We start from the raw sequence: 16,542 nt of genomic DNA, 5'->3' as shown, positions 1-16,542 counted from the left end.
GCGCAAATATTTATTTTAAATGACATGAGTATTTTGCTGGAGTATTTTTATCTTTTGCCGCGGGAATATTTGAAAATCAAAAAAAAATATGAGTGATTTATTTATACTGATAATTTTATATAAAATTTTGTCTAAATAATAAAATATAAAATATTATTTTGAGAAAGGGGTTCTGTAAGTATACAGTCGCTCCTGATTCAGCCCCTAGTTTCATATAAATTTCCACCCCTCGTGTCCACCCCACCACCTTGTCCCTCCAACCCCCTGTATATTGAGTTCGTTACAGATCCCCGTTGCAAGATCGCCATCCCTACCTCCCCTGTACTTACCAACCCCCCTCGCCCTTACTCATACTCTCTCTTTCTACCAACGTCATCGCAACGTCGGCACGATTTGCGCAACTCCGTCATATCATGATACCAGATACGCGTCAACTTAAAAAATTTATCACCCGAATTTCTACTAAATAAATAAAATATATCAAACATCCCTCAATTACTCGACAATTTTCCCTCAAAAATCGGCCAGTATTTTTTCAAATATTTTTCAAAAAAAATTTAAATCGACGTAATAAAATTGCCGGGAAAAATTTAGTTTTACTTTGAACACGGGCGCGTGCGCTCGTTGATTGCGCCACGCACAGACAACGGAAGGAAGACAGAAGAATAACGCACACTATCTTGTACACATACATTATATATATATATATATATACATATATATAAATATATATACAAGTAATAGGCAAAATGGATAGAGGGGTGTAAAGCGTCGCGCGTGCAGAGAAGAGAGTAAGACTTGGCGCAGGGTAAATTCCTTTTCGCGCTATACGGATTCGTCTTCTCTTCATTTTCATAGTGACCGTGAATCTCTCAATTTAAAAAAAAATAAAACTGTGTTTAATTGTGTTTAATATCCATAAAAAAACGTGTAATCCCTAATTTATTGAATCGTCATCCCTATAAGTATTTATCAATAACAATAATAAATAACGGCTGGACCGTATCCTTAATTGTCGCGGTATTGGAAGTGACGCAGCGCCAAGCAGCCATTGATTTTATTTATTGACGCTTCGAGTTCATACTTCGCGTATAGTATTCCATTACTCGGTACTTTAAACCCATTGATTTGCTCATTCCGTCGACAAGTCAGTTACCGTCAACCCTCTCGCTGTGACTATATATATATATAAATATATACACATATATACTTATATTTTTTTCATTTAACAAGTGATTCATTTTACTCACCCGCGGACTGTGAATTTAATTAACAATTGATAATTATTATTGATAATATAAATATATATATTTATATATATAATAAATATGAGTGGATATTATTATTGATTAATTGATATAAGGGATGAAAGTCTTAGTAGTTGGCAGCGCTACAATGTCAATAATGGCGACGTGACGTGAGTGCTCGCGACTTCATTGATTCTTCATTGACGTTCGATTATTATCGTAAGCCGGTTAAATCCACGTGGTATTTAAATATAAATAATTTGCTTATAAATTATCTTTCATTTTTTTAAATTTACTGGTCAAGTAAACAGACGATTCCGCGGTTTGCTAAAGAGTTTTTGTGGAAAGTAACAGTTGATTTTTTGACAAGTGAAAAAATTAATTGTCGGTAATTTTAGTGATTAAAAAAATGATTATAATGACAGTAAATTAATTACATAGGTGTTGTAAGATCGGTGTTTATATGGTTAGGGAATATCGGCGCATCGAGCTAGTGGTCACGAGGTATCGGAAAATCGATAGAAACCTGACTGACGCGGTGGTGGTGGTGATGGTGGAGAAGGTCGTGGTGGTGGGTGTAAAATAAAATAAGACGAATAATATTTAAGTACAAGTGGAGATTTAATTACCGCGATAATTTAAAAATACGGAATTAAAATTTTTTTTATGATAATTCATATCTGTGGACAAAATTAAAATTTTTACAAAAAAATATTTTTATTTAGTGACGTTTTAGTGGTAATAAAATAACCAAGTAGTGCAGCATTTGGTTTATTCCCTTGGCAACGGTCGTCAATTGAGGACTGAGTAAAAAAAGTTTAAGTAAAAGAAAAAAAAAAAAACAAAAAAATTAGAAAGAGAAAAGTGCGCGGACGGGGTTGCTCCGTAAAATTCATATATATATGTCTGTATTTATATGTATGAAGGGGTAGTTTGTCGGTAGAATTGTACGCGTACTGAGAATGAGAAAAGACTTTGAATATATAAAGAAAGAAGAAACAATAGTAGGAAGAACACCTGGACCAGCCGCACGCGTCCCACGTTGTTTGTAGGGGTGCCTTTTAAGGGTGGAGGTGTGTGACGGTTCCGGATGGTAGTGGTGGTGGCGACAGAAATGGAGGAGGGCGGAGGGAAGTAGCAGCAGCAGCAGCAGCAGCAGGAAGACTGGCCAGTGAAAGAGGGGTTAAGGGCAACGAGAAAACAGAAAACGCCGGGCTCTGACTCTCACGTCAGCTCGGGTGTCGCAACAGCTTTAACTTAAACCTTAACATTGTGTGCGTATGTGTGTCTTGTTATTGTTGTTGTAAATTACCATCGCCACTATCGTCTGCTCCCCTTTGTACTCCCCGCCCCTGTCTCTCCTCTCTCTCTCTTTTTTAGTTTCATTGTATTATACTTTGTGTGGGTCTGTGTGTGTGCTACGTCTGTATACATATGGGTACAGTGTGTGTGTGATACCCGAAACGTGTGGTATTCACTCGTATCGCGTGTGTCATGGGCGCACGTTGGACACCGCTGCGGTGTCGGATCTCTATGCCGATCCGACCTGATACTATCGCTCGCGCACTGAATACCCGAGCATCATTTCACAGAGACAGTTTTACAAGTGACGAACAGTGTCGCTGTTGTTTTTTAGTTGATAGAAACATTGAGTATTTTATTGATAACTGCGGATATTTATTAACTGTGCGGGAAGTTTGTTGACAGTGGCGGGTGTGGGTGTTTATTTATTTGTCGGTAATTTGTGATTGAGTGATTGGGATAAAATACTGTTTTATAATAAACAGAAGTCGCGTGGTGATAGTGCTGGTGGTAGTGGTGGTGGTGGTTGTTGTTGTTACTAAAAGGGTTGAGGTAAAAAAGACCGCCGGGGGTTTGACGGTGGCGGCACGATCTGAGGCTGCTGGTTGTGATAACAGTGACAAGACGGCGCTGGTGACTAAAACCCGGGGTAAAATAAAACGCGGGATTTTATTTTTATAAATATTTGTAGTAATAAGGTGGGGGTAGAGAGCGGTAGAGAAAAGGTTAACTAAATGTACGTAAATGGAAGGGATAGGGGACATTGCCGATCATCATCGGTCGCATAGCGAGCAATTGCTGGACTCTGTAGACTCGCCGACTGGACTATCGACTCACGGGCGTGGAGGCTCGAATGGCAATTGCGGTGGGATTGGTGATGGTGAGAGTGGAAGCAGCAGAAACAGGCATCATCATCATCATCATCCTCATAATCATCACAGCCAACATCATCATAGTCAACACCACCAGCAACAGCAGCAGCAGCAGCACAATCACCACCACCACGAGGCGACTCGTGGCGGCGGCGGTGGTAACAATACAATTCGCGGTGGTGGGGGTGGCGATACTGGCGGCGAGGGTATGTCGTCCTCGGCATCACAAAGTCCCGACATCGGGTGCGCGAGCATCCCGTTGGAATTACTCGCGGCCGGCGCGCTCGGCGTCAAGGAGGAACGAGACCTCGCCGGCGCTGAGGATTTGTCTTCGTCGCAGGAACCACCGGGTAGGGCGAGCGCGAGGGAGTCCCTGTCGGTGATTGTGCCACCGCAGGACGTGGACTGTGATTCACGTGACGCTGACTCGGAGTTATTAAGTCCGGGTAAATTATCGCCAACCTCCGGTATAAGTGTATCTGTTGCAAGTATGATTGACGCGACGGATTTTAGATCAATGCAACCAGAGCCGACATATCAAACACTAACGTCGGTTGCTGAGAGAATGTCACCGCCAGGTTTTTCACCTGGTTCGTCCTACGCGACGTTGACGCCGCTTCAACCATTGCCGCCTATATCGACAATGAGTGATAAATTTGTGTACGGCGGACATGCCGCGAGTGGTGTGTCGGGTAGTTTTGCTGTTATGCAGAACAATGGTCTTGGTAATATTGGTTTGGGTATGGGAAGTTCGCCCTACACGTATGACAAATTGCCACCGATGGGTATGTCACCGCCGCACAATTATCCATCACCAGGAGCTGGTCTGCAGCCAAGTCCACTCTCACCCCAAAGTGCTTACAGTCAAAGTGGTCTTAATTCGCCTCATAAATCAGCAAGTCCACATTACGAGCCGGCATTTTTGCCGAGATTACAGCAGAGTCCAGCGGCACTCAGTCCACCCTCACCTCCGGTATCTGCGGCCACCAGTTTCGCACCCTCGCATCATTCACCTCCGACGCTTACGGTACCGGCAGCTTCACCGCCTCCGCTGCAGACCCAATTGCAGCAACAACAGCAGCAGCAACAGCAACAACAGCAGCAGCAGCAAACGATACAACAGACGATATCACACACTCAGCATGTGCAGCACACGTCGGTTGTTATGAAAACCGTATCGTCGGCGGGCAACGGTGCTAGTGAAGTTGAAGAAATCAACACTAAGGAACTCGCCCAGAGGATCAGTGCCGAGTTAAAGAGATACAGCATACCCCAGGCTATTTTTGCACAGAGGGTACTGTGTCGCAGCCAGGGCACACTCAGCGACCTTCTGCGTAACCCTAAGCCCTGGTCCAAACTCAAAAGCGGACGGGAAACGTTCCGAAGAATGTGGAAGTGGTTGCAGGAACCAGAGTTTCAGAGAATGTCTGCATTACGGATCGCAGGTGAGTTCCCTCATATATTTTTCCTCAATATATATATAAAAAAAAATTACTAATAATATATATTTAAATATACACCCTCTATTTCTTCTTTTTCCGCAAAACCTATAGTAAGAAAAAAAATATAAAACCTTTCTATTATTATTTTTTTTTATGGCCACATATCACGCACCCGTTAGTCGCTTTTCCTATTCTACTTTTTGAATATTTTTTCTTTATTTATATTTATAAATCACCCGCACGAAATTCTCGATCAGGCTCGACTCGATTACGTAAAATGCGGACTTGATTACAAGAACTTGAGCCGTTAAAAAAAAGTCTTTAAGTAAACCAATAGAGGAATATATTAATTTATCAAATGTACGATAGTAAAAGAGAAGGAAAAAGTTTCGAGGGTTTGTTGTCAATTAGATACTGAGGATAGATTTAATTCTGGGGCTGATTGACTTGAGGAATAAAAGTGAAGGTATCGGTAAAAAAAAAAAAACTACAAATACAGAAAAACATTTGCGCACACGTGGTACCCACGTGGAGAGGCGTTCCCTTCCTCCATATCATTCAGAGATAGACGCGCGGAATAACACTTTTCGAATTCAACATCCTTCGGGCCTTCGGGTTTGCCAACCCCCTTCTCTTCTCTGCTCTGTTGTCTATCTATTGCTCATACACACACACATTTATGTACACTTGTACTTGTACTTACACACACACACACGTTAATACAACCAACAATATTCACGCAGTATTGATCGCGGTCACGTGGTGTTTTAGATTAAAACGCAAGCGCGACCTCTACGTATAGACAACGCCATCGCCATGCTGCCGCCACGCTGCTTTTTACCCACCCGTCATCCCCTTATCCGGTTTCTCACTTGCTCAAAACCTGTCTAAGCCTTATCTATATGTATATATATATATATATATATATATATATATATAGATATGTATATATACATATAACTTGCACTAGGTACAAACTGTACGTCAACATATATAAATTCAAAAGGGTGTTTTGTAGTACAACTTTTCCGAGATTTCTGTAATAACAATAATAATAATTATTATTATTATTTATGACTGATATAATAATTATGTTTTGAAACAACTTCAGTTTACATTAATAATTTATAGAGTAGTTGAGTCAATTTAAATTTTGACAATTATAAAATTCAGTTGATCTATTATGATTTATAAGTTAGCAGACAATTAACAATTTTTGGATTTTTTTTCCAACAAACCAATTAAGAAAAAAAAAAAACTAAAAATATGCACGTGTAGAAAATTAAAAAAACTGTAGGTGCAATTTTTTTAAATATTTTTTTTTTTATAATTTATTATTTTGAATAAAGTCCAAAAACTATTATCGGCTAACTTTAGTATGGTTGATTTATTTTGAATTAATTATTATTATGACACTGTAAAAAGAGCGGTGGCAAAATGAAATATCGATCTAAGCGGTGTTAAATCGGTGTAAAAAAATTCCACGTATAGAAATTAGAAAAAAAAATATTACATCGAAAAAAATATAAAAATTTAATGAATATTATCTGGGAAAATTTCAATTTTGCTGTGTACTTACTTAAATAATTATTTATTTTATACGTAATTTATTTAAAAATTACACAATTTTACGGCTACCATTTTAACCACCAATAATTTAATTAATTAATAAAAACACTTTTTAACTGCAGTAATCGAGTAAGCAAAAATATTCTCAAAGTAAAAGATTCGTTTATTTAAGAAACCCCATAAGTCAAGAAAACAAAATTTTTCAGAAAACACAAAAAATATTTTTTTGGAAAAACTTGACATCAAAATAATAAATAAATAATTGGATACAATAATGTTAGCGTCTCTGAAAAAGATTCCAACAGGAAAAATTTAATTTTTTAACTGAAACTACTTAAAAAAATTATTTAAAGTTGATTGACTCATGGGGTTTCTCAACCAAACGGAAAAAAAATTTATAAAATCATTGTTTTTTTAAATGTTCCCTTTCAAATCATTTATTACACTGATAAAATGAAGTATTAAATATGTATTTGAACTCTAAAACTTAGAAATTACAAAAAATTAGAATTAATTTAAACATTATAATTAGTCACGTAACAGTCAACAATAAAATAACATTTGAAATTAATTTCCCAAAAAAGCGCGAATTTTAAATAAAAAAAAAAAAAGTATTTCTGTAAAACTAAAACTGCATATGTTTATTTGAGTCATTGACTTATGGGGTTTTTCAATTAAATGAAATTGCTGTCACCCCGTTAATTTTTTTTTAACGCTTTGATGCAAATTTTGATTGATTTATATGGAGGGACATCCAAAGAACTCAAAAATTAAAAAAACCCAATTTCGTAAAAAACATGACTTATGGGGTTTCTCAAATATTTTCAACACCGAAGAATATTTTACACCGGTAAATAATATTTACACCTTCGGCGGTTTTATTTTAACACTGCTTTCGGTGTTAGAATTTAACACCGCCAATTTTAACACCTACACCGCCTGGACTTACCCCTTTTTTTACAGTGTATAATAACAATAATAATAATAATTATTATTATTAGTTGCTAGAAGGTAACTTTTTTCCTCAAGGACATTCTAGTTAGTCCGCTCCAATACGAGAGTCTCATGGTACCGCGTTGATTTTTTTCTGAGCGGGAAAAAATCACGAGGGGATTGAAGGACACGGTTGTTTACGCTGATTAAAGTCTTCCTTACCTACCCCATATAATGATGACAAAAACCTCGTCATTACTCTCTACTATAATTCGCGACTTTTTCTCCACCTCAAATGTTCATCCAAAGTATCATCTTATTAATTACTAATTTACTCAACTATATATCATTCACCCGTGATTTTCTCATTTATTCGTCCAGCGCTTAGATGACAATAGTTATGGGTTCGTAGATTAATTAACAAGTAATCAGGTGTCTCATACTCACACATATTGGTTATAGAATATAGTCAAGTAGTCGCGTGTGCAGTATAGTATTGATCGGCTCGAGGGGTCGAATGCACCAGTTAGCAAGTCAGGGACTAGACAACTCTTACTTTCCCCAAGGCTTGAAAACAACGCTGGTCTTATTGCATGTGGTCTTACCCTCAACAAACACACACACACTCACATACATACATACAGCTTTTAAAATATTAATTCATTAAACATTTCTTATCTATTATCATGTTCAATTGAACAAGACTGAAAAAATTACTGTCATATTTTTTGGTCTTTGGTAAGCAATCGGTTGCTGCTGAATCACCATAAAAAATTCAACAACAAGTTTTATCAAACTTTTGCCCGTAGTTATATATATATATATATATATATACAATTGTTAATGTGTCTAAAGTGACATTTATGGTCTCCAACTGGCATGACTAAACCTGGTGCTACCCTGTGTCAGCGATGGACGTTACGTGCACAGGACTGGCGTAAAAATCAATACGAACCCTGTTTTGTCTCGGTTAAGAGTTTGTAGCCAAGTTGTGCTTTACCTCCACCTACAACAACTCCTCCACCTCTACACTTCCTCTAGCTCCTCATTCTCCAACTCCACGTCATCCTCCAGTACTTCTACCTCTACCTCTACTCCTCTTTCTCTTCTTGTTTCTCCTGGTGGTACTGCTACTGCTACTGCTACTGCTACTGCTACTACTGCTACCTTGGCTTTTGTGAGGTGAAAAGGCTTGACAATCGCATGAGGAGGGTAAGAGGATAGGGGGTAAAACTCAAGTCGACTACTAGGTGCTATTGCTGAATGCTATAACATCCGTCTTCGTAGAAACAGGTTAGATTGTATAATGCACCAGTCTTCCTCGCCAGTACTGTACCTCAATAATTTAGTTCTGATATACACTATTGCTCTGTCTATGTTCCTCATGTCATATACCGTATGTATGTTCAATTTAAAAAGAATCAGGTGAAAGCAATCAGCTGTACAGTCATTCATTTTTTACTTCGTCTGTTGTCTTCTGGTAAGGGAGAAAAATGAATAAAGTGACGTCCAATAGAAAATATTTTTTTTTTAAATTAAAATTTTTTATTATTGAGAGAAACTGGGGCATGATGGGATACGCGAGGTTTTTTTTTATCGTCAAGGTTAAAATTTATGGATACGCGGGGGATAATGGGCATGAAAAATATAAATTTTTATTAGGAATTTGTAGTTATTTTCTGATTATTGAAAGTGAAAAAAGGGGGGTAAAATGGACCATAAAAAAAATAATTATGAATTTTTTAATTACATCTCGTCATGACCCGGTCTCTGTTAAATAATATTTTATAATTTTCTAAACGATTGCACTTTATCTCACTTACGCCCGGACCAAACATCTATAAATAATTAATGAATAGTCAGTCGTTAAATTAAATTTATTATTAACCAACTTAAGTGAACTACAAAATACCATACTGAGATTTATAAAAGCCCCGATGGTAGGTCCCTTTAGTGTCTTTTAACAAAAATAAAATAGCAAAGTAAAGTTACCTTAACAACTTCAAAGTACTTGAAAAGTCCAAGTCAACTCATGTCCTACTTTTTTTTACTATCTTTTAATCCTGCTAAAAAAATATACCTGCCATTAAAATATTCAGCAGCAACTTTTTTACCCGCTAATAATTACTTTTTATTATTTTATCTTTAAAAAAAAACATTTTACATCTTGATATTTTGTGTTATACACAGTTAGAAATTTAGTGTATTTGTGTTAAAAAATTATTTGTGTTGATTTCCAAACAGACATCTGTTAATTCAACACAAACCGTTTGTGTTATTTTACTTTAACAGATTTTTTTATGTTAAATGATTAGAAAATCTGTAATGTAACAAATTTCTTGTGTTATTCGAAAATTAACACAAAATTTGTGTTTAGCTAAATACTCCCGCGCGTTTCTTCATTACTGTAACCAAGCAAAGCATTTTGGCAGCATTGTCTACAAGGAAACTTGGATTATAATTGACTTACAATAAAATATAATCATAGATAACTTTCATATTTTTATCATCAGGTTCCATGATTTTTTATTCTCATTTTACGGGAGGATAATTCGTAGCTCCGTTTTTTATAAAAATCATTGAAAATCGAACTAATTGTTTGGTAAATTGACATAAGTTGTGCTAAGGGTAGATCAGTATACTTGAGTCGGTTAGGTCACGTGCTTATATTTATTAGTTAATTTTAACACAAAAAGTCTGTTAAATTTCCACAAATTTTCTGTCAAAATAACAGATTTTATGTTCAACTATTTAACATAAAATTTGTGTTAACGATCAACACAAACTTTATGTGTTTAATTAACACTAAAATTTGTGTAGACCCTTTGCCCACACGATTTGTCTTTAATTTAACACTAAATTTCTAACTGTGTAAAAAGCATGTACCAAAAGATCGGAACGTTTTCCGCGGAACGAAAATGAAAAAAAATTTATGTGATTCGACTGCTGCACGGCTGCCCCATTTCAAAACACAGCAAGTGACAAATTTTTCGAAATCGATTTTTTAGTATTGTTAATTCCAGTGGAGTCTTATGAACATGATTCGATGCATATTTCAAAAATTTTATTTTTGTCAGTTACTGTGTTTTGAAATCGGGCAGCCGTGCTTAAGGCGTAGTTCCGGTCGGAGGTGGCATAAGATTTTTGGCTGACGTATCAGCATCTATATGCAAAATATTTTGGAAATCTAGTCATCCAATAGATTTCTTACTGTGCAATTTTTTTCGTTCGTTGCGCAAAAACGTTCCAAACTTCAAGTACATTAAAAAAATTTTAATTTTTTCTGATACACCTGACACACAATAAATATATACATATACTAATATATTTTGTTGTCATACCTCGAGTCAGATCAAATTAAACGACTGCTAACTCTGATAAATGCAAGACGATACTTGTTAGGTATTTTTCTATAGATAAATTGCATTACAATAAATATATATATATATATATATATATATATATATATATATATATATATATATATATATATATACAACAAAATAACAATTGGGTGTATCTACATCGTTACTCTATACCTGAATAAAAAAAAAAAAATATTCCTGTTACATGTCACATATGTACAACATTTACTCCAACATTAACAACAACAACATCATCATCATTTCATAATTTTCTCATTTATTCTTCGTTGTATAGATTGAAAAAAAAAACATTTTCGCGTCTTTCTTTGCAGTAAACCCTCTGATTATTATTCGCGTTATTTGCGTGTTCTTTTGTCGCACGCAAACCCCTTACAGCAATTTGATAGGAACTTATCCCTCTACTTACTTCTATATACCTTCATTCGACGAGGGTATATTTTATTACTCTTTACCGTGAAACTCGGGATTTATTCACGGACAGAAATAAAAAAAATTCACAATATAAACTTCTGTGCGCACGACAACTAAATAATAATATTATATATGTATATGTATATATATTAAAATATATATGTATACATTAATATATACAGCGACCTAGAAGATGAAATAGCGAAACCAACAATATCTACACGGAAGATTACACAAAATATGTGGATGTCGACCTGCGGAGTAAAAACAATTTTTTCAAATTTTAAAATAATTATATTGGTAGAAATTTTTTATCAACATGCTGTTAATTGCCCGGTTGTTTGTTTAACTTTTTTTTTTGTTTTTGTTTTTTTGTAATTCGGGATTTTAATTAAAACCAAATGGATAGACATGAGCACCGCATTTTTGCTGTTATTTAAAATTTCATTTTTTTTAAATTGTCAGCTTTGTTTTTAAATTTTACGAATATCTTGATGTTAAAAATATAGAGAAGGGTCAAATTTTTGATATTTTTTTGCCTGATATTTAGTTTCTTTGGAATATTTAAGCGAGTGCTGCGTACTTATAAATTTTTTTTGTTTTAAAGAATACAAATATTGAAAATTACTGTTTAGTTGTTTTGCCGAAAATTTCAAGTGCGTAGAGATTTAATTATCAATGCAATTTATTGCTGTGTTGGGTAGAAATAGAAAAAAAATATCATAGATTCAAATTTATTTTTTGATATTTATTTTATCTATCCCGAGTCAAAAAACAAATTCGGATTTAAGTCTCAAAGTTCTCAATGACGTTTTTGAGGATCATTTTAGAAGTTCAAGATTGACAATAGTATAGAAAGTTATCCTGGTTTAGTCCTCAAAGTAGTACTCATACGAAAAAAATATATATCCGGGCAAATCTGAATATATGTTGCATGTATGAGACATATATTCAATTTTGCCCGGATATATTCCGGATATATATTTTTTTCGTATGGGTACTTCCGACCCATTTTACCACTTTGAGGACTAAATTGGAATAACATAATCTGGATGACCCAGGTCACAATATCTAGCCTTAATCTAGCCTCACTGAGTAAAGAAAGCATTTTGAGCCTCAAATGATTCTCAAAGAACCTCAAGAAGCCTCGATGAGCCTCAAATGAACCTACTACTCGACTATGTAATTTAAATTCGATTAGTATTATTTGAGGCTCCTTGATCACCATTTGAGGCTCATTGAAGCCTTTTGAACATCATTTGAGGCTCAAAATGCTTTCTTTACTCAGTGAGGCTGGATTAAGGCTTCCTTGGATTCGATAAGGCTAGATTGAGGCTAGATATCGTGACCCGGGAAGAGCCTCAAAATACTCAAAACATACAGGATTTTATCCACATTTGAACCTCAAAAGTCTCATTCGACGTATTCTCTCCCCTCCCTTTTCCATCTAAAATTTTTAAAAATCCTAGTTACAATTTAAAATCGATTAATTACTCGCATGTAGACCTCATAGTTCTCATTGAGGATTTTTAGTATGGAGTTACTTTTTGAGCGGCAAATAAAACATCAAAGGAATTGAGGCTTTTGAGGACTAATCTAGAATTTGTTTTTTGACTTGGGTACGCAGAGAAAAAGATTTCTTGGCGCAAAAAATATTTTGCACTGGGAATTGAAGACAAAAATTTTTTTGCCACAAGAATTTTCATTCTCACCTTAAAAAATTTTTTCTTACTTCAAGAAAAATTTTTCTCGCCCTAAGAAAATTATTTTCTTTCAATTTATGAAGCAACAATTTATTGAGGCAAGTAAACATTTTCTTGGTGTAAAATTTTTTTGAGCCGAGAAATCTTTTTTTTTTCTGTGTTCAAAATTTTAGTAGGCAAATTTAAACGTAAATATTTTTAAATATCGCAAGAAATTTGATAATATGCATTTTGGAAGGCAACTCAACAGTTCAAAGAATCAAAAAAATTTTTTTTCATTCTGTAGCCTTTTGATGGATTGTCAAAAAATGAAGGAAAATCTCTTCTCAAAATATATAATTATCTATTGCTGTGATTAAACAAATAAAAATATACATAGGTTTTGTTGGTTTCTCTTGTTTTCCTCAGTTAATTTCACAGGTTCTCTATTATCCTTCAAAAAAAAATCTACTTTGCAATAAAATATTTCCGCTTTTTTCCGTTTTAATTTTCCTAACTATTTCCTAACTAAAACTTAATTTAAACTAAATACTATAGACTATAATTATTTATCATTTTTTCATACTCTAATATATAAACTATTTTAATAATTTTTATTTATTTATTTTTATTATCAATATTTAGTTCAATTTTTACGAAATAGAGCGACAACGATTCGCTAAATTTCGTTCAAATTTTTTTTATCAATTATGAAAAATTCGGAATTCAAATAATTAATTAGCGTAAAAAATCTGCGGCAAGTCATTAATTAATACTTTATAATTTTTTTGCTTTGATTAATTAATTAATTTTTTTAGAAAATGACTTATCGCAAAAATAAATAAATAAAAAAAATTTAGTGTGTAAAAGTATTTAATAGATTAATAAAAAAAAAAAAAAAAAAAAAAAACGGAAAACGTGTTGTCTTAAATAAATAATATGAATATTAGTGAAAACGCAAGGTGTGTGTCTATCGGTTTGGTTTTAGCCCTGAGCAACTGCTCTGAGAGCGGAGGTGACCCGGATGGAATGCTGGATATCCACCACCCAGGATCAGGAATCGAGACTCATCATCAACAGTTTCACAACTCATATGGTAATATCAACATCTCAATCATTAACATCTAACGGAATCAATAATAAATAATTCATTAATTAATTAATTAACTAACTAATTAATATTAATAAATAATTTACATTATTTTTTTTTAACTAAAAGAATTTAAAAAATCTCGAGTGTGATCTTCGTGACAATCCGCAATTTTTTTTGACTGTACAAAAATTATTATTAACTTTTTTATTTTTTTTGCAATTAGGTATTTTGCACTTAATTATAACCTATTTTTAGTTTCGTCTTCACGAGCATTAGAAAATAATTTAGCACTGATCTGTTTTATTATTTTGTTTTTAATGAAACCGTAGATTCCAAGGATTTTTTACTACTGCTCTGATAGCATGTAGAATATTTCTCTAGGCGGCCATTGAAAACCCTCTGCTGCACTTTACCCCGTAATTATCATAAATTATGTAAATATATATTTTTTTTTTAATTGGAAATTTTTTATGTCTAAAGTGGGTGGGGGAGGGGATGATTAAAGAAGTAGTCAATTTTTTTACTCGGAATTTCCCGGATCTTCAGTTTGCATTTAAATATAATGGGAAATTGCCACTGATTTTTTTTTTGAATTTGGGAAAAATGACGCAGGTTAAAAAAAAATAGAAATATTTTAAGAAAATTTAATGCGCAGAGAATTATTTGTAAATTGAGAGTAAAAGTTACAGAAAAATTACAGAACAATTTTCGGTAAAATCAAATTTTTTATCGAAATTTTGGGTGACCCATTTTTTCCCGCTATCATTTCGGATTTTTAAAAAATAATTTTGTATAAAATTAAATTTGAATGATAAGAAAATGTCGGATATTTTTAAAAATCAGGACAAAATGATATTTTATAAAAAAATAAAATATTGTCAGTGCGAGTAATTGGTAAAATTAAATTCAATATCCGTTTTAATTATTTGAATTTCTTTTATAGTTCATCGAATAAAGTTTTAAACAATGAAATTAATTTATGACAATAAACTCTTTATGAATGAAATTTGAATATTTCCTTTTTTATAATTAATTAAATAAACTCAGTTTTTATAATTTTCAAAAAGTTATTTTATTTCAATTATTGGAATATTGAATTCTTCAATTAAATAGAAAATATCTTTGAAAATATCCTTACTGTCCAAATGAATAATTATTCAATTAACATTCAAAAAATTTATCATTTCCGCCATTTATAATTCAACATATTATCAGTTAACTAAAATGTCATTTTTACAAATTTATCAGATATCATTTTTATTTAAATTAAAATCAATCGATTTAAATTTCAAAAAATTTAAGAAATCATTAACTTGAAGTTTTTACGCGGTGTCAAATTTCGGATATTTTTTAAATATTTTTTTTTCTACACTAGAGGAGAGAACTGAAAAAGAAATAAATTTTTTTTCCAAAATTTTCATTACAACCAAAAATAAAATCAAAATTAATGAATTTTGAAAAAAAAAATTTTTTTAATTTTCCCTACTAAAATTATCTAACCTATTTTGATCCGTTTTTCAAAAATTTTATTCATCAAAGAAAAAAAAAATAATAATGTCTGTTTACTCAATAGCAAATAATTAAAAATAACAGAATTAGTATCGTAAAATTACAAAAGTATTCTGTCGAATATAATAATGAGAATGATAAAGCCAAGAGTTGGAGCTTAGAATCGAAGTTATCCCAACACAGTATCGAGTAAGTCCCCATGAAGAGAGTAATCTCGGTAGTTCAGAATCCCACGCTAAATTTCAATCCGGGCAGTGTACAAAAGTCTCTCCTCATCCCATAATCTGTTAAAACTACCCCCTCTCAAATGCCACGACGTTTGTGATGACTCTATATAATACTCAACCCTACTCATCTATACTCTACTGCTCTCACTGGTACCAGAAAGAAAGCAAGAACGAAAGAAAAAGAGACGGCAGAAAAAAAGGGTACGAATAGAGAGAGATAGAGAGAAGAAAAGCATCTCATCCAGCAGCTTCATCTCTTCCTCAGTGTCCTATCTCTCATCCTGGCTGATGCTCCTACTGTACTCCTACTACCCTCCTCAGGCACTCATTCTACTATCCGATACTCTGCAATGGATATCGGCTTGTATACACGAGACCCGGTTGGGGGATGACGGGGTGTAGCAGAGTATATACCAATGAAGGCGCACCTAATTAAACTTGGTATCGTGCCCATTCGCGTGTGTTAGACTACTATCCAGTCTCTCCCTCTCTCTCTTTACTACGAGGACTTACAAGATTCTGAGGACTTTCATCCCGGAGTACCTCATATATGACGTCGCTTTTCTTCGGACTTGTATTCGTCTTTACAGACCTAGTCCCTATTGCCTGACCCCTTACCCTCTTACTTCAGTCATCTGCATAACTTTTCCTCGCTTTTTTACATTCGTAATAAAAATAAAAATAAAATCACGACCAATCATCTCTCTACGGTCCCTTTACATCCGTTATTAATTTACTTTTATCCAATTGAGATATTTGCGGGTATTAAAATTCTTTACTACTTGGGAAAATACATGAGAAAAATATAATAAAATATACGGATTATTTTGAAGAACTCGCGGTAAATTCTTCAGCTGAAAATACATTTT

At 33.8% G+C, this 16,542-nt stretch overlaps 1 protein-coding gene across 3 annotated transcripts in view; it reads left to right on the top strand.

Moving 5' to 3' along the window:
* Positions 1-1,672: 1,672 nt before the first annotated feature.
* Positions 1,673-16,542, top strand: part of LOC130671478 (hepatocyte nuclear factor 6-like) — a 62,261-nt gene continuing 47,391 nt past the window's right edge. For 2 of the 3 annotated variants that reach the window (XM_057475393.1, XM_057475395.1), the window contains exons 1-2: positions 1,673-4,866; positions 13,833-13,940. In XM_057475393.1, the coding sequence (XP_057331376.1) occupies positions 3,294-4,866; positions 13,833-13,940 (1,681 nt within the window). In that variant the 5' untranslated portion in view covers positions 1,673-3,293. The remainder of the gene's footprint in view (positions 4,867-13,832; positions 13,941-16,542) is intronic. The other variant, XM_057475394.1, reaches the window with a different exon arrangement.

Source organism: Microplitis mediator, chromosome 7 (assembly GCF_029852145.1).
Source record: "Microplitis mediator isolate UGA2020A chromosome 7, iyMicMedi2.1, whole genome shotgun sequence".
NCBI lineage: Eukaryota > Metazoa > Arthropoda > Insecta > Hymenoptera > Braconidae > Microplitis > Microplitis mediator.
The sequence above is the reverse complement of the archived record's forward strand: the minus strand, read 5'-3'. Positions and strand labels throughout refer to the sequence as shown.